The 24,616-nt window shown below is 48.0% G+C and overlaps 1 protein-coding gene and 1 long non-coding RNA gene across 12 annotated transcripts in view; one reads left to right on the top strand and one right to left on the bottom strand.

Moving 5' to 3' along the window:
• Tbc1d1 (TBC1 domain family member 1) overlaps positions 1-12,731 on the top strand; it is a 190,595-nt gene extending 177,864 nt beyond the window's left edge. For all 3 annotated transcript variants that reach the window (XM_052199412.1, XM_052199411.1, XM_052199410.1), the window contains 2 exons: positions 7,043-7,216; positions 11,459-12,731. In XM_052199412.1, the coding sequence (XP_052055372.1) occupies positions 7,043-7,216; positions 11,459-11,659 (375 nt within the window). In that variant the 3' untranslated portion in view covers positions 11,660-12,731. The remainder of the gene's footprint in view (positions 1-7,042; positions 7,217-11,458) is intronic.
• Positions 5,276-5,928, bottom strand: LOC127696590 (uncharacterized). 9 transcript variants are annotated; one of them, XR_007980249.1, is made up of 4 exons: positions 5,854-5,895; positions 5,731-5,777; positions 5,637-5,668; positions 5,276-5,514 (listed from the first exon to the last, which is right to left on the bottom strand). It is a non-coding gene; the product is annotated as an uncharacterized LOC127696590 (long non-coding RNA). The 9 variants fall into 9 exon arrangements; XR_007980256.1 differs by lacking the exon at positions 5,731-5,777 and having other exon boundaries at positions 5,276-5,591; positions 5,637-5,684; positions 5,869-5,928; XR_007980253.1 differs by lacking the exon at positions 5,731-5,777 and having other exon boundaries at positions 5,637-5,684; positions 5,869-5,928.
• Positions 12,732-24,616: the final 11,885 nt, after the last annotated feature.

The following is a 24,616-nucleotide window of genomic DNA, read 5'->3' as shown; positions in this document are numbered from 1 at the left end:
AATCTCCATAAAATGCCTTCACAGACACACAAGAGCCTCGCTCTACCAGTCACCTAGCATTTCTCAGTCCAGACATAGTGACAGTCAGAGTAACTGTCACACAGAATGTACTGGAAGGGGTTGTCACCATTGGATCACACTGCAGTCATCAGTCAGCTCTCCTGAGTTTAAAGCATGTTCTACAGATAAAAATCTAGATAAATCTTTTAAGACAGATGATAAAATACAGGTTTTTTTTAAAATACTTTTTTCTTTCCTTCCTTCCTTCCTTCCTTCCTTCCTTCCTTCCTTCCTTCCTTCCTTCCTTCCTTCCTTCTTCCTTTCCTTTCCTTTTCCTTTCCTTTCCTTTCCTTTCCTTTCCTTTCCTTTCCTTTCCTTTCCTTTCCTTTCCTTTCCTTTCTCCCCCCCCCCTCAAAAAAACAGGGTTTCTCTGTGTAGCCCTGGCTGTCCTGGAACTCACTCTGTAGATCAGGCAGGCTTCAAACTCAGAAATCCACCTGCCTCTGCCTCCCAAGTGCTGGGATTCTTTTTTTTTCTTTAAGTAAATACTTATATAAGGCATTCTGATCATTCACCAAATAGCCCAGGACCGTCCAGTGAGTCCAGTGCATTGCAGCCAAATGCAGCCTCTGCAGCTTTCAGCCTTCTACCGCAGGGGTTAAATTCGTGGGGAAAAGAGTCAAGTCTGGCCTGGGCAAAGGGAGAGGCCATCCTGGACATGCCAATGGTGAAGAGTTCTTGCCCACTCTGCACTTACCTCTGGCTAACTGATTGGCTCCAGGCCGTACCTGCCTGGCCCCACGGCTCAGTATGGGCTGCCTCGGCTTGCTGAGTCCTTACTTTTTGCCAGGTCCTCAAGAATCTATATATACACATGACTTCATGCAGTCATGAGCACAGTCCTGAGGACAGAGCGGTTAATTAGCTGGGCACACTCACCCTGCAGCAGAGGGGAGAGGGGAGGTTGCAAAGCACCCCACCTCAGAGTGCTTTAGCAGCTGCCCACACCACCCGTCCCAGAGAACCGGGTGGGCACAGGTATTTCTTCCCTCCACCTTTTCTGTGAAGAATTGTACTTAATGAGCACTGAGCACTCTTGCGTGCCTCAGGTACCCTTTGGAATATTGGAATATTCAATATTGGAGGCTTAGGATGCCCCAGCGTGGGAAGACAGCAGTTCTGGGTCTATATATCTGAGTTGGTTTGGGCAGCGTCTATGAACTTGGCGAGCAGTGCTCTCTGACTCCTTGACAGATTTATGTCATGGCGTTCCTATTTCCATTTTCAATAAGATTAGGCAGGCCCGGCACCCCATATTGCAATGGCAAGGCTTATATGGGGGAAACCATGGGCGCCTAGGTATTGAGCCTTGGAGGTGACATAGTTGCGTCCATCTGGGCCGAGGTGATGCTGGATAGCCATCGTTTTGTGTGGCGGCTCAGTACGTGTTTTTAGCTTTTAGGAGGCTCAGAAGGTCTCTGCCGCAGCTACCCAGCCCTGCCTTTGCAGCCAGTGAAGGGATGAAGTAGCCATGATACAGTAAAACATTAAAAAAAAAAACAAAAAACAAAAACCAGGCTGTAATTTGCTGAGCCACATGCCAGAGGCATGGGAGAAAAAAATACATGGAGTAGTCCCGTGCCAGATGTGCGCGGCGTTGTGGTGAGGTAATGAGGCCGGGTGGACTCGGTGAGTGGAGCCTAGGATTTCACTCCAGAAGGAGTCTTGATAGAGAACAGGGAAGGGGGCCGGTGGCTCTCTGCTCTCCTCTCACTCCTGTGTAAGTGTGGAACCTGACCAGAGAACGCAGGCTTCGTCCCCTCCCCTCAAGAGAGTATTAAAGTCTTGAACCGACACTAGCGAGCAAGCCCGAGGTATGCAGCATGGATACCCAGGAGCCTGAGAAAGCCCAGTCAGACCTGGAAGTTAGCTCTCAGGGTGGAAGTGAGGGATGCAGGTACTACATGACAGAGCATGCATCCTGCGCATAGGCAGACCGTGGTAGAGGGCGGTCCTCTCTGACAGTAACCCCACTTCATTCAGTGCTCTCTATAGACTACAGAGCAGCTGGGGCCCAGCCAGGTTCCTGGATGAGAGTGTCTGGTACAAGGTTCCACAGCCCTGACTTGCGGGGGTCGGGCTGGGAACAGCATGAGAGGTATTCCCAAGGGTGAGTGTCTGGAGCCACTAACCTTCCCTTGTGCTCCCCACAGATACAATAAGCCATGAGCACCCTGAGGGGCCCTCTGGGAATTATCAGCACTCACAGTTCTAGTCACCTGACAGTGAGGGCTCGGTGACTCTGAAATCTTGGCTCAGGTCAGAGCAGGAAAAGTCACAGGGCTGCTTGCTCTGAGAGGCAGCCTGCAGCCTCTTGCAACATGGTTTAGTCCAGGCTGGTGCTGTCAAATCACGTCAGAACTTGTCAGGAAGGTGGAAACAGGGCTCCACCCAGACCTGCAATCCAGGTGCAGTGTGGAAGCGATGCCATGAGCAGCATTATCATGAGAAGTTCCCTGTTGTGCTTGACCTTGAGGGGTAGAAAGCAGACTTCACAAAGCCCCTGTGTTCAGAGGAGGCTGCAGCAGCAGAGTGGCCTCTTGTGCCCTTTCAGGAGGCACTGCAGAGGTTGAAAGGAGTAGTTTGTAAAGGGGCAGTCACTAGGGCCACATCAAGAGAGTGGAAGGTGCGTCACCACTGCTACCTGGAATGGTGATTAAAATCAGATGGACTTCCAGGTAGCTTTAGCTTTAGGATTGTTTTTACAGTTAGGATAGACAGGCCACCCCTTGTGGATACCCAAGCAGACCGCTCCCACTGCTGCAGTAGCCACGGAGCCTAACAGACTGGGGGAAAGTCTAAAAGTTAAGACAGTCAAAAGTGTGTGGCTGATTGTACAAGCCTCCAGTCAGTGCCTTCATTATGTCACGTCCAGACACTGCAGAGTGAACCCTGAGTCTTTAGTCGCAAGTGAGCCAAGAACATAAACATGCGAGGAGAACCATCTAGCAGACACAGACCCGGGGAAATGCTTAGCTTCATGTATAATTTAAATTTCCACATAGCATATAATTGCCTTACCTGCTAGATTAACGAGCCAGCATTTTAATACCAGTGTGCAGTGCCGGGGGCATGCAGCATCTGGCACAGCAGTGCCAGCAGGTGGCATCTGTCTGGATTGGCCCTCATGGGAAGTGGTTTAGCAATAGGCACAAGCCAGTAAACATTCAGACCCTTCTGATGCCATGGTACTAACTACTGGGATGCATCCGTAGGAGCTGGCCCCAAACCTGGGGAAGCCTGTGTATAAGGACATTCTCTTAGAGTTATGCTTGCAATAACATCAAGACGGCAAACATTTGCTGAGTGGTCTGATATGTTTGTGGTATGCTGAGCTGGTGGAGAATCCTGAAGCCATTTGTACTGATGTTATAGGGACATGGGGGCCACACAAGGAAGCCCGTAGAACATAAAATTATGAGGGAAAAATGTGAGTGGGATAGGATATTTGATGTTAGTTGTGTTTACAACTAGAAAAGTAGGACAGTGAAGAGGAACGGCAGTGTAAAGATGACGGAAGCCATCCTGGAGACTTTGCTTCCGTGCCTCCTGCCTGTAGCTTTATTGCTTCAGTAATAACACTGACGAGATGTCTTTTTTGACAAAAACTGAGCATAAGGAAATGAATAACTCCTGCTTTGACAAGCAGAAAATGCTCTTTTCAGCACCAAAACTCTGGCACTTTTCTGAAAACTGTGGAGAAATGGAGAGGCAGGAGAGTGGAAGGCTCGAGGTCCCCCCGAAGCTCAAGTGGAATCCAGATGGAACCAGACAAAAGGAGACTCGGGCTGCTCCTTGTGGGCTGTGCAGTGACCGTGCTCAGGACCTGGGATTTAGAAGGCGCAGGGGGAGGGGCTGGGCCTGTTCTGGAAGTAAACCCCTTCCCATCAGCACCCAGGGTCTAAGGTTCCTGTGTTCTGTTCACTGATTGCACTTCTCTGAGTGAGTGCCACTGTGGGGTCAGGCTTTCCTCTTAGGCCTTTGTGCATCAGTCAGTCACTCATGACCTGTAAGTGTGTAAGAACAGGCCCTTACTGCCGTCCCTTTATTCTTCAGTCCCTTGGCCAAGGCAAGCCCAAGAGTTGTACATGCTGCTCAAGGAACAGGGCTCTTGCCGCACTGCACTGCTGTGGGTTTGGACCATCCCTGGGGCACACGAGCAGAGCAGCAGTTGAGGCTGCAGTTACAGGGAGACAATGAGAACCCAGGGTATTTATTAAGAATTCATGGAGGCCCAGAAGGGCACACAGCCTGTGGCCCAGCTTAACCTTACCTTCATCATCAGTCTGTAGAAAAGGCCAGAGGCTCTGTTGCCAAGTTTGCCAAGTTTCCCACGGTAGAAAATGATCTTTAAGCTCAGGGAGGTTTCCACAGGAGCGCTTTCAGGGCCCTGATCTTGTCCTGCTCAGACTGTTCAGAAACCCCACAGTGCATATCCATTGCAGTTCTGCTGAGATACGAGGTTAAATTCCAAAAGGTTTGTGTGTGTGTGTGTGTGTGTGTGTGTGTGTGTGTGTAAAACAGACCTCAGCTAAGACAAGAACTTCCCAGGCTTGCACTTGAACTTTTGTGAACTGAATCCCCTCATCCCCAGCTCAGTGCAGGGAGGGAGGTGTTGCCTCCTCGCAGGAGGCCAGGAACTGAGTTGCTTGGAGTCACTCGGGGAGATCTCCAGTGTCAAAGCTGACTTGCTGCCTGAGCCAGGGATGTGGCATGCTAACGGTCCCCACTGAGCCTTTGGTTACTCTCTTGGGAGCAAAAGGAAATCAGGCAGATGCAGACAGCACGTGACTTAGTATTTGCCTAGACTAGCTTCCGAATACTTAGTATTAATCATGGCGTTAACCTGAAAACTAGGAAGCTGATTTTTTTTTTTAATCTCAAATTGAAAAACAAGACACCTGGAATGGGGCAGGGCTGTGGAGGACAGATTCAGTGCCTGTAGTGGACCCTTGGGGAAAACTGGCTTCCCACAGCTGGGAAGGGTGTTGGCTGCATTAATTAGGAAATGCAGTAGAGTACAGCTCTGCTCTGCAGACGCCTTGATTTCATTCCCAGAAGAGTGTTCTAGACTAACAGTCTCAGTCTAGACAACCATAGCTCCAGACAACTTTGAGGGTTATCATGGTTACTTTTGACTGTCAGCTTGACAAGATAAAATCATCTAGGGGGCAAGCCTTAGGACTTGTCTAAGGCAGTTTCCAGATTAGGCTAATTAAAGTAAGAAAACTTACCCTAAATGTGGACAGCACCACCCCAGGAGTTGGGGGCCAAGCTGCATAGAAAGGAGCTGGTGAGCTGAGGCTCCCCCACCTCAGGCTCCCCCACCTCAGGCTCCCTCCACCTCAGGCTCCCTCCACCTCAGGCTCCCCCACCTCAGGCTCCCCCACCTCAGGCTCCCTCCACCTCAGGTTCCCTCCACCTCAGGCTCCCTCCACCTCAGGCTCCCTCCACCTCAGGCTCCCCCACCTCAGGCTCCCCCACCTCAGGCTCCCCCACCTCAGGCTCCCTCCACCTCAGGTTCCCTCCACCTCAGGCTCCCCCACCTCAGGCTCCCCCACCTCAGGCTTCTCCACCTCAGGCTCCCTCCACCTCAGGCTCCCTCCACCTCAGGCTCCCTCCACCTCAGGCTCCCCCACCTCAGGCTCCCTCCACCTCAGGCTCCCCCACCTCAGGCTCCCCCACCTCAGGCTCCCTCCACCTCAGGCTCCCTCCACCTCAGGCTCCTCCACCTCAGGCTCCCCCACCTCAGGCTCCCCCACCTCAGGCTCCCTCCACCTCAGGCTCCCCCACCTCAGGCTCCCCCACCTCAGGCTCCCTCCACCTCAGGCTCCCTCCACCTCAGGCTCCCCCCACCTCAGGCTCCCCCACCTCAGGCTCCCTCCACCTCAGGCTCTCTCCACCTCAGGCTCCCCCACCTCAGGCTCCCCCACCTCAGGCTCCCTCCACCTCAGGCTCCTCTACCTCAGGCTCCCCCACCTCAGGCTCACTCCACCTCAGGCTCCCCCACCTCAGGCTCCCCCACCTCAGGCTCCCCCACCACTTGAACTGAGCCAAAAATAAACCTTTTTGTTCTTTGTTACTATTATCATTTTGTCATAGCAATGGGAAAAGGACCTGTTGTGGGCCTCTGCTGAGTGGCTTCAGCCTCAGGCATACCTTACCACAGAGAAGGGGTTGCACTGGGTGGCAGCAGTCTGTCTGCTGACCTCAAGCTGGCCTACCACAGCCCTGTCGCTCCCTCCTCAGGAGAAAGTACAGACACTGTCTTGTGGGTGACTTCTGCACTTTGGGCTTATTTCACATGTGTAGCTCTGTCATCACTGTTACTGTGACAGGAAGAGAGTGGACTCAGCATTGTTTTGCGTGCGCTCATCCTTGTGTGGCTGGCTCGTTTCTGCAGATCTGTGTCAGGAGGACTTTTCAGTTACTTTGTCATTCTTGTAACTCTTAAAACCCAGCTGTATGTAAACACACGTGGTGACTGCACAAATAGGACATGCTTCTTTTGTCACCTTTAACCTAGAGTCAGCGTATTTCATAGACTTTGTCGAGAAGACAGCTAAGAACTATAGTTTTGAAAGTCTTGTCTGTACTGCCTGAGTGTCTGGTGCCTTTGAAGGCCAGAAGAGGGCATCCGCTCCCGTGGGAGCTGGAGTTACAGCGGGGGCCAGCGATGGGTGCTGAAAATTATACCTGAATCCTAGCAGGGCAGCCTGTGGCTTTTAACTGCTGAGCTGTCTCTCTAGCCCTTGGAAAGTCTTTTTTTTTTTTTAAGGCCTTTTAGAAAGAGTGTTACACCCTATACTTACTCGTTTCCTTTGGATTTATTTCTAGGTGTTTGTTATATCCTGTCTGTGTAAAGCCATTGCCCTCCTCAGAGCTGAACTTTCTCTTCTCCCGTGTGTTTCCCACATGAGGTACCTGTGCCCGTGGGAGGCCTGTCTGAGTCTCTGAGCCTGAGGATGTCTCTCTCCAACAGGTGTTCGAGATGGACATCGCCAAACAGCTCCAAGCCTATGAGGTGGAGTACCATGTGCTCCAAGAGGAGCTTATTGATTCCTCCCCTCTCAGTGACAACCAAAGAATGGATAAACTGGAGAAAACCAACAGCAGCTTGCGCAAACAGAACCTTGACCTCCTGGAGCAGTTGCAGGTAGAGCGTATTTGCAAAGCGGCTTCCTGGGCCCGTGTGTACAGTAGCTCATTAAGTCACCAAAGGCACCGCAGCCCGGGCTTTCCCAGGACCGCTGGACCTTTCCCACCCTGCACCCTTTGTAGTCGCGATCAGAGGTGTCCCAGGAGAATCAGCCTTTTATTATGGAGCAGACAGAATGTCCTTGCCACGGCCAGACAGTCCAGGAGCTTTCTGAGAGGCTCTTTCTACACTTAGCTTTGCAGGAGACCAGCTTGGTCCCAGATCCTGACTGCCAACAACTGTGCTTTGAATAATGATGGGCGAGTCTTAAGCTGGGGGTGAAACAGGCCAGCTCCTTGGCGAGCTCCTGAAGGAGGGAAGTGACTTAGAGATCTGTCTAACGAACAAATCAGAACGGTTACAAGTCTGACGTGAATGTGAAGGTTAGTTTATTGAGGGGCACAGTTCTCCCTCTAGACCCTGCCATCTTAAGTGGGTGAGTGCAGGGGAGGACAGAGGCCCAGCACTAAGTAACAGTCCCTGCAGAAGGAGAAGGAGTGAGCCTGTGCATTGATAGCGAGGGAGTGGCAGGTGTGCAAAAGCCACTGCAGGGTGTGGCTCCTCTGTCCGGTGGCACTAAGTAACCATGAATTCTCCTTGTTTGATGGCATAAATGAGAGAATGTGTCCGTGTTCAGAAATTATTAGAGTGACACTTTTAAAATAGGTTGTTATTGGAGGCTCTTGGCTCCATAGGACATGTTCTCCATCCGTATCTGGTTCTGATCCTTCTCCATAGAAAGCCTCCACTTCCTGAGTTTGTCCATGATGTGAGAAACGGGGGCATTTGAGTACTTCACCCCCTACCCCCTCAAATGCCCTCCTCAGCAGCCCTCAACTGCAAGAGTGCACAAAACCAAAAAGCTTTCCTCACTCAAGCTAACTGCCAGGCACATCTGAAGTTATACTGCTTGTCTGTCCTTACTAAAAATGCCACTACACTCTTCCCTAGAAGTCTCAGCTGTCACCTGAAGGAAAGTCATAGGGGACAAAGAGCCTGCTCTGTCCTACAAGGGCATACTGTGCAGGTCACCTCCGGTGACTTCAAGCCACTATTGGACATAGGCCTTGAAGTGAGCATGTCCTACTGAGTTCACATTTGCATTTTGAAGCATTCAGCTTTATATGAAAAGAAGTGTATACTAGGTTCCTTGTTTAGACTAGTCCTATGTCCGTATTTGGAGTTTTGAAAGCAGTTACACACTGCTTCTGTCTAAGACACTGCTGAGAAGCCTGCATACTGAAGAAAAGGCATCATGGACACCCATGGGGCCACCCTCTTCTCTGGACCAGGCTCCTGCACTCCTAGGAGAGTGTGACCCAGGCTTGAAGGTTTTGCTAGCCCACTTTAGTGACTGAACCTGTGCTGTGCTGGACACAAGCTGAACTGCACATTGCCCTTCCCGAAAACGTGGGCAAGGGATTGTGGTGTTGTGTGGTTAGGCCCTATGCTAATTTAGAGAGGTGGGTTTTCCCATGATTCTCTCTGTAACTATGTATCCCATATGCATCTTATCCTTTGGTATGAGAAGGTTTTCAATATGATGCTGAAGTACATAGTACAAGCTATATTGTAGCTTTGTTCTGTTCATATGCTTGATGGACAAACCAAGCATTTTGATTGTTTTTTTAAACATTTAAGAAAATATGGTGTGGCACAGAAACACAAGTAATATACAATATTACCTGTTTTATCTCATGAGGAGAAAGAAATCTGGAGTAAAAAAATCTTTTTAAAAAAAAAAAAAAGGTGTCCTAACAGGAGATATACCACAGTGACACCTTTTAACACTGATGCTTGCTGTGCATTAATAACTATGGATCTTAAAAATCAGTGGAAGCGTGGGAAATTAACTTGCCCTGCATTACTATGAGCAAGTTGTACCATTTCTGCAACCTTCAGTAGTGCCTATCAAAATCTCAAGTGGGTGTCACTGACCCAGCACGCCTGAGCATGTGTACAGGCTCATAAGGGTCTGTACGGAAGCAGGACAGAGAAAGTAATCTGGAAAGAGCACATGTTCACAGGTCTGTCAGGTTACGCCAGCATTCAAAATACAGAACATTCAGCTGTTGTTTTTTAATGTGTTGAGCTATGTTTATGATGTAGTAAGTAGAAAAGCAAATTAATAAACTATACAGTATGCTTTTCTTTAAAAGTATAATATATGTGTGTTTTATGAAAAAAATGTGAAAGACTATACACTCAAAATATCAGTAGTAGCTGTGGCTGGAGTAGGTGTGCACAGCCTGTGCTGCCTCTCCAGTGGGCCTCTAGTTCCTTCTCCCACAAGCACCCCGAGTAGAATCACACTTAAAGGTGTAGTCCTCCATGCAGTGAGTACACGCATTCTACCAGCACCTCTCAGTCCAAAGGTATTTTTAACTTTCATTAGTGGCACAAGCTATTCAAGTACATGTAAATATACATAAAACAATAGTGATCATAGCTTATTGCCAGAAATCATTTCTCACATTTAATAGAGTCTTAAACTGTAAACATTAAATTTAGGTTAATGTATGTATATCATCTAAATTAGCAGACTAGAATTACGGGTTTTTTTTTTTTTTGAAATGCTATTAACTGTTTATTTATGAAATGCTTGAAATATTTCTAAAGTTTTCTTTGTCTATTATACTTTACTATCCAGTGGTTAATTAGCACAGTGTTGCTCATTCATTTAAAATAATGCAGAGTAAATATAAAAATAGGGTTTCTCACAAAGAGTTGCCTAAAGCAAGAGATGAAACCCTTGAGCCTGATGCTCAAAAGCATATGTAAGATAATTTTGTTTACTAAGCGCTGGCTAATAAAAAGGCATGAGAACATTTCCTAATAACCAGCTAGCCACAAGTAGCTGTTACAGGGCCTATGGGGACCAGACTGTGAGAGACCAGATGCACTTTCTCTACTGTGCTAAGGAGGCCTGCCTTCTGTGCCACTGGGAAGCCCTGGTGCGAACAAGTTCACTCGCCAGCTGCGCAAATATGTTAGTAGCCCACCCCTACCCCCACCCCCAGAGCCACACGGTTCACAGAACAGAGATGGCCAGACCCAGACCTGGACAGTGGGAAGAATTTTAGGGAGGAGAGGGTACCACTGAAGGAGAGGCCCCAGGCGTGCTCACCCCTCTCTGAAGTTGCCGGCCCACACCCCCCATCCTTTCTCTCCTTGACTTAGTATTCTAGCGGGGCAGCTGGTGCTAGACTTTGAGTCACAGGATTTCTGTCTAGCATGAAAGTTGTCTTGTTCAAAAAAACAATTTTCCTGCTTTTAAAAAGAAGTGGGAAAATAGAATATCTACTTTCCTTAGCTAAAACAAATGGGCATGCAAAGGGAGGACTGGATTAAGAAGATAGACCAGCCAGCCTTTAGTGCAGAGTGTGCTGGAGCTGAGAAGGACAAGGCCAGAAAGGCCAGAATATAAACTGCAGAGCTGGAGCTGCTTCAGTACTCTGAGGGCCTCAGGTCACCAGAGCCTAGCACCCCTGAGATGCCTACCCTAGAGGACAGGAGGTAGAGCTCGGGCTGGCGAAGCACCAACACATCCCACTTCCTGGCCCTGATGTGTGCTTTCGCCCCTAGAGTAAGACTTGTTCCTTATAAGGCTGGTGGTGGCCAGCGGGCAACAGAACAAGGAAACCTCTCAGCAAAATGCTGCTGTTTCCAGCATTCCATGTGTCAAGGGAAATGCCTAGTTTCCAGTAGTGATGTCTTACTACACAAGAAATAAAAAAGCCAGATTTCGTGTTAGACAGCTATACCTAATGCAAGTAGACCGTCACATAGAAGCCATTTGACCATTTGTGAGTGTGAAATTAGTTTGTAAGTGTAGATACACAGCTAGCTGGAACAGGCCATGCCATGTGCTTCCGGTCTGACTCGAAGCATCTGCTGTGTACTTGAGCTCTACCCTTCTCCAGTTGGATTGCGGGGCCAGGTCCCTCTGTCTTCTGATGCTGCTTTCTCAATGCCTGGTCCCCAGAGGAGCTATACACCAGGGCAGATGTCACAGGAGAGTGTCAGGGTGTTTGTAAGCGTCCTCTGGCCTGCACCAGAGGCTGGGGTCTTTATTCTGTGACAGAAGCTGTAGGCTTGTTTCTGCTCCAAAGTCCCGAAGGCTGAGTGGCAGCGTTGTTCCAGCCGCTCCCCTTGTGTAATCACAGGCAGCTACATTCCCATCTCTCCTTCGTTCTCCAGGTGGCAAATGCTAGGATCCAAAGCCTTGAAGCCACGGTGGAGAACCTCCTTAGCAGCGAGAGGAAGCTGAAGCAGGCTGCCCTGGCCCTGGAGGCAGAGCGCTCCGCCCTGCTGCAGACGGTGGAGGAGCTGCGGAGGCAGAGCACCCCGCCCAGCACTCCGGAGCCAGACCGCACCCAGCTGCCACCTACAGGTGACTGACGGCTGCCCCGAGAGACTGCGCACCACTAACACTGTCCAGGCCTTAATCCGGAGAGATGGACGCTGGAGGCAGAGAAGAGAGAACTTCTCAGGGAGGAAACTGGCTGAGCAGCCTGCGGAGTCTTTTGAGCTCAGACTTGGAACTGGAGGACAAAAGTCTCAGAGTTCTTGTTGTTTTTGGTTCTAATTCGTCCCCTTTCCAGTCTTGGTTGTTGTAGCTTTAGATGGCATGGACATGAATAAATTGCATTTATGCTCCCTCCCCCTGCACAGACACATTGTGTGGGAAGAGCATTCACGGCTGCAGTGTTTGAGAAGCAGGAAGGGCTGGAAACCATTCCTCAGGCACAAGTGTGGCCCTTTGTCAGTCTGCAAGAAAGGTTCCTGTGCCCGTGCCCTTGGTGCCACCACGAGGTGCAGTGGCGCTTGTCCACTTTGGTTATGGAACCTGAGGTGGCCATGGGAAAGGAGGGAAGGGGTTTATAAATCAGACATTGCTCGTTCCTGACCCACAGTCACTCCCATTGGTACTGAAGAAAAGCTCATTTTGTTACAAACGCAGTGTTTTGCTGTTTTTGCTAACCCTTTCAAGTCACTGTAGGTAAATGTTTCATAAGGAAATCACAGTTTTTAGATTCCCTGTTATTGCTAGTGTGTGACCTACAGCTATAGGGTCTGACATATTTATTTCTTTGTGATTGTTTCATATCTACACTATAGGGTCACGTATTTATTTTTGTCTGTTGATAAATGATGTCCCACAGCCACGTCTTCCTTTGAGCCTTGACCCCTTGGAAATCTGATTCCTCGTAGAAGGAACAAAACATATCAAGATTTTGAGGGGCTCCTGAGATTCTGAAACATTGCAAAGAAACCAGCTTGCAATCAGATGTACGGCAGCTGACAGCTTTTCAGAGGCAGGAAGTGTGCTTGGGAAAGTACTCAAACACGCGCACTCCTTCCTTGCGATGGCGAGGACCCTGTGCCTTCAAGCAGAGTGCAGCTCACAGTCACCCTGCTTCTAGCTGGTCCTGTGTAGAGCATTACCCATGTGTGCAACAAGCTTTTTTTTTTTTAAAAAAAAAATATAAATATATATATAAAAATAAATAAAGGCTTAGGGAAGACCCACCAGCACAGGGGCCTCCTGAATATTGGAATTGATCCTTCCGTGTGTGTGCTCTGCTGACCCTCCTGTTCCCGGAGGTGTGGTGCAGCTCTCTTGGTAGGAACGGAGCCTTGTAAGTCTGGGGTGTAAGAAGAGACCACCACTGTTTCGGTCTCCTAGCCTTTTCAAAAGGACACCAAATGGCCAGGAGGGATTTAAGACTCCATCATGGTCTTGGGTCAGAGGAGAGTTCTCTCCATAAACCAACATGAGCGGTCCCAGGTGGTTCAAGCAGGGCTAGTCGGAGAAGGGTAACAGTGGACAGCTTCTTTCCACATTGTATTTTATTATTTGAATGTTTTAATGTTGAATTTTGGACATGTTCAAAAACACTGACTCTATAGTAAGAAAAGAGCAATAAAACAAACAATTCACACCTGCGTCTTTGTGGTGTCTGGTTTCACACTCTGAGTTTTGGCTCTGCAGCTAAGAGTGCAGAAGGCTTCGGCATACATGTTATCTCATGAGCAAGGGCGTGTGTGCGATGTCAGTTCTGCGTCCAGTATCAGTACCCGAGTATTGATGATGCTGGGACACCATTGCACAGAGCTGTGAATATTAGCATCAGTGAAACTGGCTTCTCCCATTGTATGTACACCGTCCATCAGTACAGGATTCTCTGGGCCAGAGTAGCATGCATACATACTCCTGTAGTATAGGTTATATAGCATACCATACCCTCAGTCAGCCTATAGGTACAGCTGGTCACAGCTGGTGGCCTAGCCACTCTGCAATTACAGGTACACTCGGGGGTTGTCCTCCTTTGCTACTGTTTGTCTTGTACACTTGAGTCAGTCCTTTAAGCACTGCTATGTAAAACCCAGTGACAATCAGATGTGGTCCCTAGGTTTGATTGCTCTGTTCTATATGTAGATAGAAGGCAGTGTCCATTTGGGATTTGGGGAATTAGGAGAAGGGCTGCTTTCATGATTGGAAGACTAGATTTGCTTCTCAGCCAGAGAAGTGAGGAACCAGATGGAGGTGTGTGACCCCAGTTGTCTGAGATACAAACCGGTAGGCCTACAAAGTAATGTGGAACTGTGTGAGAAGCTATTGTTGCCATAGCGACCAGCAGTGGCTCTGTAGCCAGGAGTCTGGTGGGAGGCCTCAGGACTTCCTTCGTCAGCGCTCCTGCAGAAAGGGGCTGGGAGTAAAGCAAAGGAAGGACACTGGAATTACCAAGTGCCTCCATCACCATGCTGGGCAAGGTGGCCTGCAGGGACAACTGGCCTTCACCCCTTCCCCGTGTCTCCTAGCAACAGGTCCTAGAGCCCATCTTGATCTAGAACCCTCAGGGTAGAGGGATGTGAGAAATTAGTTCTGGATTAACCAAGTTGACAATGTCAACCACCACAGGTAATTTTGGAACCTCTGTAATTTGGACAATTGCACATGAATCATTTTACACAGGCCCTTGGTCTAAGGAAATAGTGACCCCTGCGGAGTTCAGATTCAGAGACTGACGGCTGCAGATAAAAAGCTGGAAGACTTGTGTCTACGTGTGCCTACTCTCTCCTTCCGAGTGGAGGAGTGAGTGATGGGCCCTGTGCTCTTTAAGTCTGAATGCTGCTGAAAGGAATTGGTGAAACAAAATATTCTTGAACTAGGAAAAATCGGAGGGAGTCTATTCCTACCTCATTTTATAAAGAAAATAAGGGGTGAAAAAGAAGGCTCAAATGGTTGGCTGGAGGGTTGGGGTGTATCCCGAGTCTCTTGTCTGCCTTATAGTGGACATTTCCCAACTTAAATTGTAAATTGCAGTATATTTCTATTGTTCGTAGTTTCCGAGACAGGAGCGCACAGAGCCAGGGCTGGCCTTGAAGTAGCACTGAGTGTACAGCCTGAGTGTGACCCTGAACTCGGTGAGATTACTGGCATGTGCCACCACACTAGATTTGGGCAACCTTGAGCTTTAGGACTCACCTCTGATAATGTCAATTTACTACCACGGAAAATTCTGTTCCCTGTGGACAAGGGAGATCTTCATCATAAGGAATCCAGGTGGAATCGGCTCCTGAACTTCCTCCTACAGCTTTACCATAGCTGAGTTAGGGGAAGGAGGTGCTCTTGACAGGGCTTCTCGGTGTTTGCTCCACGGCGGAAGTGCTGCAATAGAATCCGACCCCATTAGGTGTTTGCTGAAGTGATGTGTTGATGCCTGAGCCACCACTCCTCCTCTCCTGCTCCTCCTCCTCCTCTTCCTTCTTTTTTACAAAACTCTTTTCAACTAAATGTTTTCAGAAGAAGATTTTCAACACAGACTTGCCTTTAACTTTAGAGAAAGGAAGGTTTCCACTGAGTAGAAGGTTTCCTGCTGTCCTGTCTGGAAGTTATTCATCTAATTGGAAAAATACAAGCAAGTGTTTCCTTACACGTCAGCCACAAGTCATACAACAATTTAAAGCAGATAACAAAACTTAAAAATGATGTTCTAAGTAGCTGGGAGATACACAATCAGCTAGTTGTTTCTGCTGTAAGCCTCTAATACTACTACATGTGTGTGTTTATGAATAAGTTGTCTGACTAAACAAATTAGAAAACAAGAGTTTTGAATGAAGCAAACAGTTTAAAAAGCCGAGGATAAGCCGGGTGGTGTTGGCGCATGCCTGTAATCCCAGCACTCTGGGAGGCAGAGGCAGGCGGATTTCTGAGTTCGAGGCCAGCCTGGTCTACAGAGTGAGTTCCAGGACAGCCAGGGCTATACAGAGAAACCCTGTCTCCAAAAAACCAAATCCCAAAAAAAAAAAAAAAAAAAAAAAAAAAAAAAAAAAAAAAAAAAGCCGAGGATAAAGTGTGGTTTTTGCAGTGCTGGGGTTTGAACCCAGGGCTTTGTACATTTTAGGCAGGTGTTTTCTCACTGACTGTACTCCAGCCTACCCTGTGTTCTTAAGGAGAACAATGAACACTTTGTTATTTTAATCAGATGTCACTTCCCAATTAGCCTATTGGGAAAAAAACACACAAACAAACAAACAAAAAAACAAAAAAACCAGGTTCCTCTTTAAGGCCAAGGGTAGCTTTTATATGTGGATGTATAGGGATGTATTTAGGAGGTGGTTTGGCAGTATATTAATTCTGCTAGGCAGCAGTCTTAGGTTGCAACCTAGTGCCCTAAAACCTCTGTAGTAATGGATTTTTTAGACAGGCTTTACAGTACTAGATAGGGGCTTCCTCATGTACAGTGGGCCTCCAATCTGAGCATGAGTGCTTGGTTGCCTCCCTAATAGTCATGCCACTGTTGATGGCCACACCTCGCCAGGCTGGCCTAGCTCCCAAACCATCCTTTTCTATAAGGATGATTACTCCCATATTTCTCAGTCTATTTTATTTGGGTTCAGCCCACTTAGCCCTCTGTTCTGGGCCATCTATGTTGGGGTGTCGGTAGAAGGTCCTGGTCTTTGGGGTTTTATTTTTACCACCTAGATGTTTACCTGTATACATGCAGATACAATGTCTGGGTTGTGGTTATTTAAATGATTTATTTATTTGTTTGTTTAATGCATACACCACCATTGCTCTCTCCAGACACACCAGAAGAGGGCACCAGATCCCATTACAGTTGGTTGTGAGCTACCATGTGGTTGCTGGGAATTGAACTCAGGACCTCTCTAAAAGCAGTCAGTGCTCTTAACCACTGAGCCATCTCTCCAGCCTTGAGTTGTATTTTCTTATAGATTACAGGAAATTCATAGTTCTTTGTCCTAAGTTGACTTTGTTGTGTAGAGGAGCAGAGTTGGACGGGAGGTGGTGGGGGTGATGAGAGAGGAGGAGAGAAATGAGAGTGGCATTGTAAGTGTCTTGTGTCACACTTAACTGCCTCACTGAGAGCCCCAGTTGCAGCATAGGTATTACTATGGTGCCCTCTCGAAGATTCTGGCCAACCAGACATAACCAACCTTATTGCATTTTCCCCAATAGCCTTGCTATATTCCTTACCCTAGCTTCAAACTGATGATTCACCTGCCTCAGCCTTGTGGAGGCTAAGATTACTGCCTTTCCACTCCTGTCTATAAATGTGATGTGACCAGCTGTCTCAAGCTCCTGTCATTGTGACTTTCTTGAAGTGATGGACAGCAACCTTGAATTATGAACTAAAGTAAAATAAATTCCTTGTTCCCTTAGTTGCTTTTTGTCGGGATATGTCTCATAGCAACAGGAATAAAACCAGAACAAAGGCGAATGGTGTAATTGTGGCTCATTGACCTCGGGAGCGCTCTTGTCTGTGTGGGTCATGGTGTTCTTAACAGATCTTTCTTTAATCTGTGGGACCCTCTAAAGAAGCTCCAGGAACTTCTCCTGTACTGTTTGTGGTGTTTAATCTAATGTCAACTGTACAGCTAAACAATCCTGTTGGGCCTTGACATAAATATGCCAAGCTAAACTAGCAGGCTTCCCATAAGTCAGTGTGCAGGACTTTGCTTCTAACCCATGACTCATTCTGACTCTCTCCACTCTTTACTTTGTCCATTTTGTTTGTGATTTTATATTTTGAGGGACAGAGTTTTACTATATAGACTGAGCTGGCCTGGCCTGGGCCTCCCTATGTAGCCTAGGCAGATCTGGATTAGTTTATGTTTTCCCAGCGTGTACACTCTCGGGATATCAGGAACAAAATGGAGCCCGGTGCCAGTAACAGAAGGAACATGCCTTAGTTATAAGCAGAAGCCCTGGAGTCAGCTGAAATGAACCCGAGTCTATAAGACGGGAATAAATATTTTGCATGTTTATTGTGCAAGTACTTGTGGAAAGCACACATTTCTGAGGCAGAAGGCACATTAGCGAGCAGTGAAAGTTAGCATTGTGTTCTGATACCATAAACCAACTGCTTCTAATCTGTGAGCTTGAAATTCCCCCACGGGGCATAAACGCTTAAAACAGGGATCTTTGAGAATCGCTGTTATGAATTCCTAAGATCAGTTCATACTGGGCCGTCGTCACTGCACGTTGCTGAGTGTGCTTAGCCAAGCATGAGACGGGCTGTAGGAAGCCGTCCTTTGATGTCCCAATGCTTTTGATGGCAGTCCTTACAATAGTAAATAAAGCTTACTGAAGCCTCAAGCTCCGCTGCAGACATTGTCCTGTGACTGCTTAAACCACAAGAACCTAGATATTTGTTCTCAGCCTCGATTATGTATGCATTAGAATCTCTCACAACTTTTTTTTTTTTTAAGACCGGGTCTCATGTAGTCCTGTCTGGCTTCGAACTCAATATGTAGCCTAGGTCACACGGTCAGCTTATCTTCCTCAGTACATACACAAACTTCTAATTCTCCTGCCTTCAACTTCTCAGCAGTAGGATAACATGCTATGATGCAGACTTTAAACAATATTGGGGATGATACCCAGGGCTGCATGCAGACTAGACAAGCACTATCAACTGAGCTACAGCCCCAGAGAAAAGTGTAAAACCCCAGTGCCACGAGGAACACTAGCTGATAAGCCAGACTTCCTATGATAGGGCACACTGACTTTAAATTAGGATCAGAAACAAGGGCCTTAGTTGATAATAGATGAGTGATACGGCTCAGGGTTTAATCACATGATCTGGACTTTCATTTACTAAGGATTATTTTATACGACCTTAACCAGTTGGGTTCCTATCTATGTCAGTGATCTGGAGGCAGCCCTAGGGACTGTGCCTCTTAGATGCCTCAGATGACATGCAGTGGATGTCAGGACCTTGAGACTGATGTTGACAAGTACTACAAGTGCCTAATTTGAGCAAGATGTACTTAACACACTAGGTTTCAGTTTGAAGGTAGACGGTGGTGCTAAGTGTAGACTTGGACCAAAGCTACTGTTGTCTGCTTTAAAGTAACTACAAATGCATCCACTGGCTCTGCTCCAGACTATTAACCCGAGACTCCAGAGGGCCAAGTTGGGTCGTTAACAAGTCTTCCAGAGAGAATAACTAATGTGCACTAAAGATTTTGAAATCATCATGTGGAAGGGAGAGGGCCCCTAGACAAGAACAGAACGAAAGGCTTGTGGGTTAGCAATGGCAGCGGTGCTAAGAGTTGCTATTCTTGGGCTGGAGAGATGGTTTCCATGGGTAAAAGCAGTGTGCAAGCTAAAGGAGCTAATTTCAAATCCCCAGAACCCATGTAAAGTGGAGTGGGTAGTTTACCTGTAATCCCAGTGCTCTTAAACAGAGATGGGAAGTAGAGACAGAGAATCAGACTGCCTGGTTTACAGTGGAAAAATCAATAAAGAGCCCATGTCTCAAACAAGGTAGGAGGCAGGGAACAACACCCAAGAGCGGCCTCTCACCTCTTTATATGCTTAGTGGCATGAACATGCCGGAATTCACTATGATCACACACACACACACACACACACACACACTGTTCTTTCATTATTTACTTTTTTGTGTTTGTGTCAATGCCTTGGGTGTGCACTCCAAGCGTGCCAGTGCCTCAGGAGACCAGGAAAGAGTGTCTAAGCCCCTGGAACAGGAGTTACAGATGGTTGTGAGAGTCCTGATGTGGGTGCTGAGAACAGAACCCAGATCCTCTGCAAAAACAAGGCGATAAACCATTGGAAAACGCATATTTTGCAAGCCGTGCCATCTGTTTATCTCTGTGTCCCACACTGCAGATCTACTTATTGTAAACCTGAGCAATTCCAGAGAAAGGTCATTGGCAAGAAGCAAGCATAGATGAGTGTCAAGATAGAGTAACAAGGAAAACATACGGGTTGCCGTGTGCCAGCCATTGTTCTGAGCCGCCCAGATGGATAATCACAAGGAAAGATGTGAGTGCAGCTGCTGGAGCAGCAGTGCTGAAGGGTAGAGTCATGTCACTTCCTTGTTTGTTGGAGATCACTGCAGCTCTGTGTGCCTGAGAATCTTGGAGATAAACGGTAAAGATATAAAAATGAATGATCACCTGGGAGTTAAATATTAGCCTTCTCAAATACCCATCTCTCCTCGAGTTCCACCAAAAGGGCATTGTGGGAGATGTAAGAAAATTCTGCTTCAGCATGTAAAGGGAACTGGAGAAGGCAAAAAAGTTGAAAGAGACACAAGAAAGTTAGGAGAGATGATACCCAAACACAAGTCTCTCTGGCCCACAGCACTCTCAGGGCATGCACCTGCCTTGAGACCCTGCTGGGAAATGGAGTGCTAGGATGTAGAACACAGCTACTCCCCCATTGTCTAATGACTGGGTGATGGTTTTGTATAGACAGACAAGAGCAGAATAAACAAAGACTCCGGCATAGTGTATGAGACTTTTTCCTAAGAGTGAATGTCTTTGCCCCCAAAGAGCTGTCATGTCAGAGGGCAGATTTCTTAGCTAAGTGTTGGAAGTTTGTGAACAGCCTTTGCTGCAGCCATGGCCAGTCTGAGCCTCCTTTGACTACTATCTGGCCTAGGAAGATTCAGGGAAGCAGCATTGACTACATCAGAGCTACCCAGGAAATTACTAGCCCATCATTCCCTAGGGTTGGCTCCCCTGGAGTTTAAGAGGTTGTTAACATGAGATGTGTGTTGCTGAGAAGGTCTACCAAAGGGCAACTTAGTTTTTACCTTTCCAATATGTGGTCTTTCTGAAGGCACTTCTCAGGGATAGGTATGTTACATGCGGAAGAAAGGCCCAAATGTATCAGAAATGTACAAGACCAAAGGAAAGCCCTCCCTCCCCAGCTCTGTCTACTCACATCCTACCACCAGAAGAGAATCACACTGCAGTCTAAGTCTGGCTGGTATTAACTCCCGACCACCCTACCTGGAAGGCCTGCGTTCTCCATCTGTCCTGCTACCCCTGGCCCCCGCAGCTCTCCATGCTTGCTTATGTGTCAGCCCCTGCCTGGAAAAAGTAAGATGAGTGAGGTGACGGCTGTCCTCCTCCACGGGAGGTTCTGGAGCACCTAGGCAGGAAAGACTCTCAACAAGTGAGCACCACCATCTTACCCTTCAAATGGATCTGGATTGAACAAATTTTAAATCCTAAACCAGGACAAATCGTCAGGAAGTTGAAACATTCTTCGGGGGCTTCTTCTGTCCAGGGTGTTTGTAAATAGGCGCTGTCCCTCTGCCTCTGCAGTGACCTCATCTCTGCCTCCTCAGGCTGTTTCCCAGCCCCGGGTGGGAGCCAGAGGGAAGAAAGGTTGCTGGCAGTAGTCTCCCTCACCAGGGGACTCCAGGTCCCAAAGGGTCTGTGTGACAGTTCCACTCTCTTAATGTTATACCCCACCACCACCACAAAAGTCATGTTCTTATCTAAACTATCTTGAGTTAGAAGAACTTTAATGGCTGCAGAGTGCCTTGTCAGCTGTTGCTGATCTAAGAAAATAAACATTTTATAACTGTGCTATCGCAAGCGGCTCCAGACACAAGAGACACTTGGTCCCGGTGGATGGTTCTTATAAATAACCAGGCAATCACGCACTGCAGAAATAGCTAGAATTTCTGTGACCTCATAGGGAGCCGAATGGAAACGCCCTTGCGAAGCGAGCGCTAAAGTCATCCCACAGTCAAAAATGCAGTCAGGCGCCCTGTGGGAGCCAAAGAAGGTTTGCTTCAACCCCAGCCTGGCCTCCTGCGGAGCCACACTGATCTGAGCCCTCATGCTTAGGACCCACACGTGCCAAATGAACTCGCTGAAGGGGCCTGACAGAAAGCACACACAGAAAGGACACCTCGGGTCAGCAGAAGGCCTGAGGTCAGGCGCGACTTGTGGCTGTGCATTGCCTGTATATGGGTTCTGCCATCTGCAGCCCAGTGGTCCTGAATGATTAAAGACAGGCTGCAGCACCGGTCCACAAAACAGTCTCAGGATCACTGGTAAAACCTAAAAGGGTTCTGCAACCAAGGGGAGTATCAGAAGAACCCCATTTCCTCGACATTTTAATTTTAAGATTTTTATAGTGATAAGGGAGAAAGCAAATTATTTTTCAAGGGAGGGAGATGTAACAATCTCCCTGGGAAGCTGTCTTCCGGAACAAGGTACCCATTGACCATTTCCCCCATAAGAATTAAAGCAAGGGCCGGGCGGTGGTGGCGCACGCCTGTAATCCCAGCACTCTAGAAGGCAGAGGCAGGCGGATTTCTGAGTTCGAGGCCAGCCTAGTCTACAGAGTGAGTTCCAGGACAGCCAGGACTACACAGAGAAACCCTGTCTTGAAAAAAAACAAAAAAAACAAAAAAAAAAAAACAAAAAAAAAAAGAATTAAAGCAAGGGGGTGGGGTCTAGCTGTGCTCAGTGGCTCTATCCCCCAGGACGGGCAGCTCCCTGAGGACAGGGACACACTTTGTCACTGTCACCCAAGAGAGGTCAGTTTAGATGGTCATGAATATACAGTTCAGACTTGCCTCAAACTCTTAGCCATCCTCCAGCCGCAGCCTCTAGAATGCCAGGATTACAGGCCTGTGCAAGTATATCCAACCAGGGATGTCCGGTTCTCTCACTCCCCCTATTACCCGAGTTAGGGTCAGGGCCTGGACCCTGGCAGCCCACACACACGGCTCAGCCTCCATCCCCAACAGACCAACTAAAGAGAAAAGTGACAGCGGGAAAGGCTAATTCACTAGGAAGAGGAAGGCAGGGCAGGATTCGGTGACCTCCCCCCACCCACCCACCCACCCACCCACCCGAGTTCATCTTCAAGGTCACTTCATGAGGTTTAGGTTAAACAGAGGACAAGCTAGTCTGACACATTAGAACTGTGTGAAGTCTCTTCCTGGGAGACAAGCTCCGCCTCTGACTGGTGTCAGGCTCCACAGCCTGTTCCTGCTCCCAGCGTGAGATTCAGGGAAATTCCATTTCCTTGGGGACCATTGTTTCAATAATCTGATAGCCAAAGGGAGGGGCATAAATATCCCTCTTTAGAATATGTTCCCTCCTGCCAGGATGGTTACACCCAGATTCCAGCTCTTCTCTGGTGACTGTTTTGTGGGCCATTGAGAATAATAAAGGCCTGGGAAATCCAGGCCAACTCTAATCCATGCTGGCAGGCTCAGTCAGGAAAGAAGTTTGAGACCATGCCTTCCCTCCCTGGCATCGGGATAGGTAGGCACCAACAAAATTACCTTTTAGCCCTTCCCAGGTTTTTCTAGAAGGTTCTAGCACAGTCCTCCTGTGGCACAGTGGGGTATAGGCAGCTGCCCCCCACAAGGCACCTCCCAGGCAGGAAATGCTGCACAGTTGACTGGGCAGATCCGATCAAAGGAGGCTTAGCTCACTAGAAACTATTACTCATGTGACATGTTTTGGAACTGTCAACTGCAAAGTGTCCGCTGAGCCCCTAAATGCCTCAGACACCCCAGAAACCCAAGAAGTCTTTCTAGCGTCCTGAGGTTTCAGCGTTCCATGAAACGGCGGCCCAAGCCTAGCTCCGTCCACCATTTTTATTTCTGGCTCCAGTCCATGCGTTCTCTGGGAGAGACTCCGCGGAAGAGCTTCACTCTAGCTGTGACAGCTAGAGAAGAGGTAAAACAAAACGAAACACCCAACAACAACAACAACAAGACTCCTGTGGAGTAGTGCTTGACCCCCTATCCGTGTTTATTCTCCCCTTGGCTGGATCGCTGTTTCTAAAGGATACACCAGCTCTCCTTATATGTAGTGTCTGACTAGAGAGGAAGAAACCTCCAGCTCCAAGCAGAGCAGCTGCCATCCCCTGACTGCAGCCCTGTGGAGAGGGAGCATACTTTCCCCGTGTTGTTCACATGCAAGCCCACCTAGAGCAAGTGGCATCAGCCAGGAGCCCTGGAGAAGTAGCTGGCACTTGCGGCCTGGGGTCACACCTGACCTAGCCCCACCTGCAAGTGACAGTCCTTCCCTCCAGGCTCTTCAGACAGCTCTGTGGGTGGCTGAACACAGCTCCTGCCATCTTCCCAACAGAGCAGGGAGTCCCAGATGAAGACTCCCAAGCAAGGCGAGGCAAGGCATGCAAATGTTCTAGAACGGTGCTGATAACATTCTGTAGCCCTGGGCTCAGGCAGCCTCGAAGCCCTGGAGGTGTAACCAGAGCAGACAGACGCACTTCTATAAAGTGTTCATCAGAGCTTAGATGCCTCAGGTAGGATAAGAGTGCACAGTGTCCTGTTAATAAGGTTTATAGCAATTACATTCTGAAGCAGTATTATTGATAGAGTGGATTAAATAGAGTCTTAAATGTTTAAACCTTTAAATGTTTGACTTTCATCTATGTGGCTACTAAAAAGCTTAAAGGAGCGTGTGTGTGTGTGTGTGTGTGTGTGAGAGAGAGAGAGAGAGAGAGAGAGAGAGAGAGAGAGAGAGAGAGAGAGACAGCTCTATGGTGTTGTGGTCTTTTTTTTTTTTTTTTTTTTTTTTTTTTTTTTTTTTTGATTTTGTTTTTTTTCGAGACAGGATTTCTCTGTGTAGCCCTGGCTGTCCTGGAACTCACTCTGTAGACCAAGCTGGCCTCAAACTCAGAAATCTGCCTGCCTCTGCTTCCCAGAGTGCTAGGATCACAGGCGTGTGCCACCACCACCTGGCTTGTGGTCTTGCTCTAGGAGTACTGAAGAGGAAACCTCCATCACTGTGGTCTGAAGGTGTATTAGCACTCCATCACTGTGACAAATTACCCAAAACTATGTGAAAAGAGTTTCACATTTTGTGGCCACCTAGTCTGCTTGCTTTTGGGCCTGTGTTTGAGGCCACACATCACAGCAGAAATGTGTGGTTGGGCAAAGCTATGCACCTCCCAACACCCAGGAAACTGAGGAAGACCTCATATTTTGTTGTATAAAGCCCATCTTCCCAACCTCAATCAGCCATGAGCTCATAAATAGATTAATTCACCCATGATGTCTGTGATCCACT

The sequence above is a fragment of the Apodemus sylvaticus genome, chromosome 11, assembly GCF_947179515.1.
Source record: "Apodemus sylvaticus chromosome 11, mApoSyl1.1, whole genome shotgun sequence".
Classification (NCBI taxonomy): Eukaryota; Metazoa; Chordata; class Mammalia; order Rodentia; family Muridae; genus Apodemus; species Apodemus sylvaticus.
This window is presented reverse-complemented; position numbering and strand designations above follow the sequence as displayed.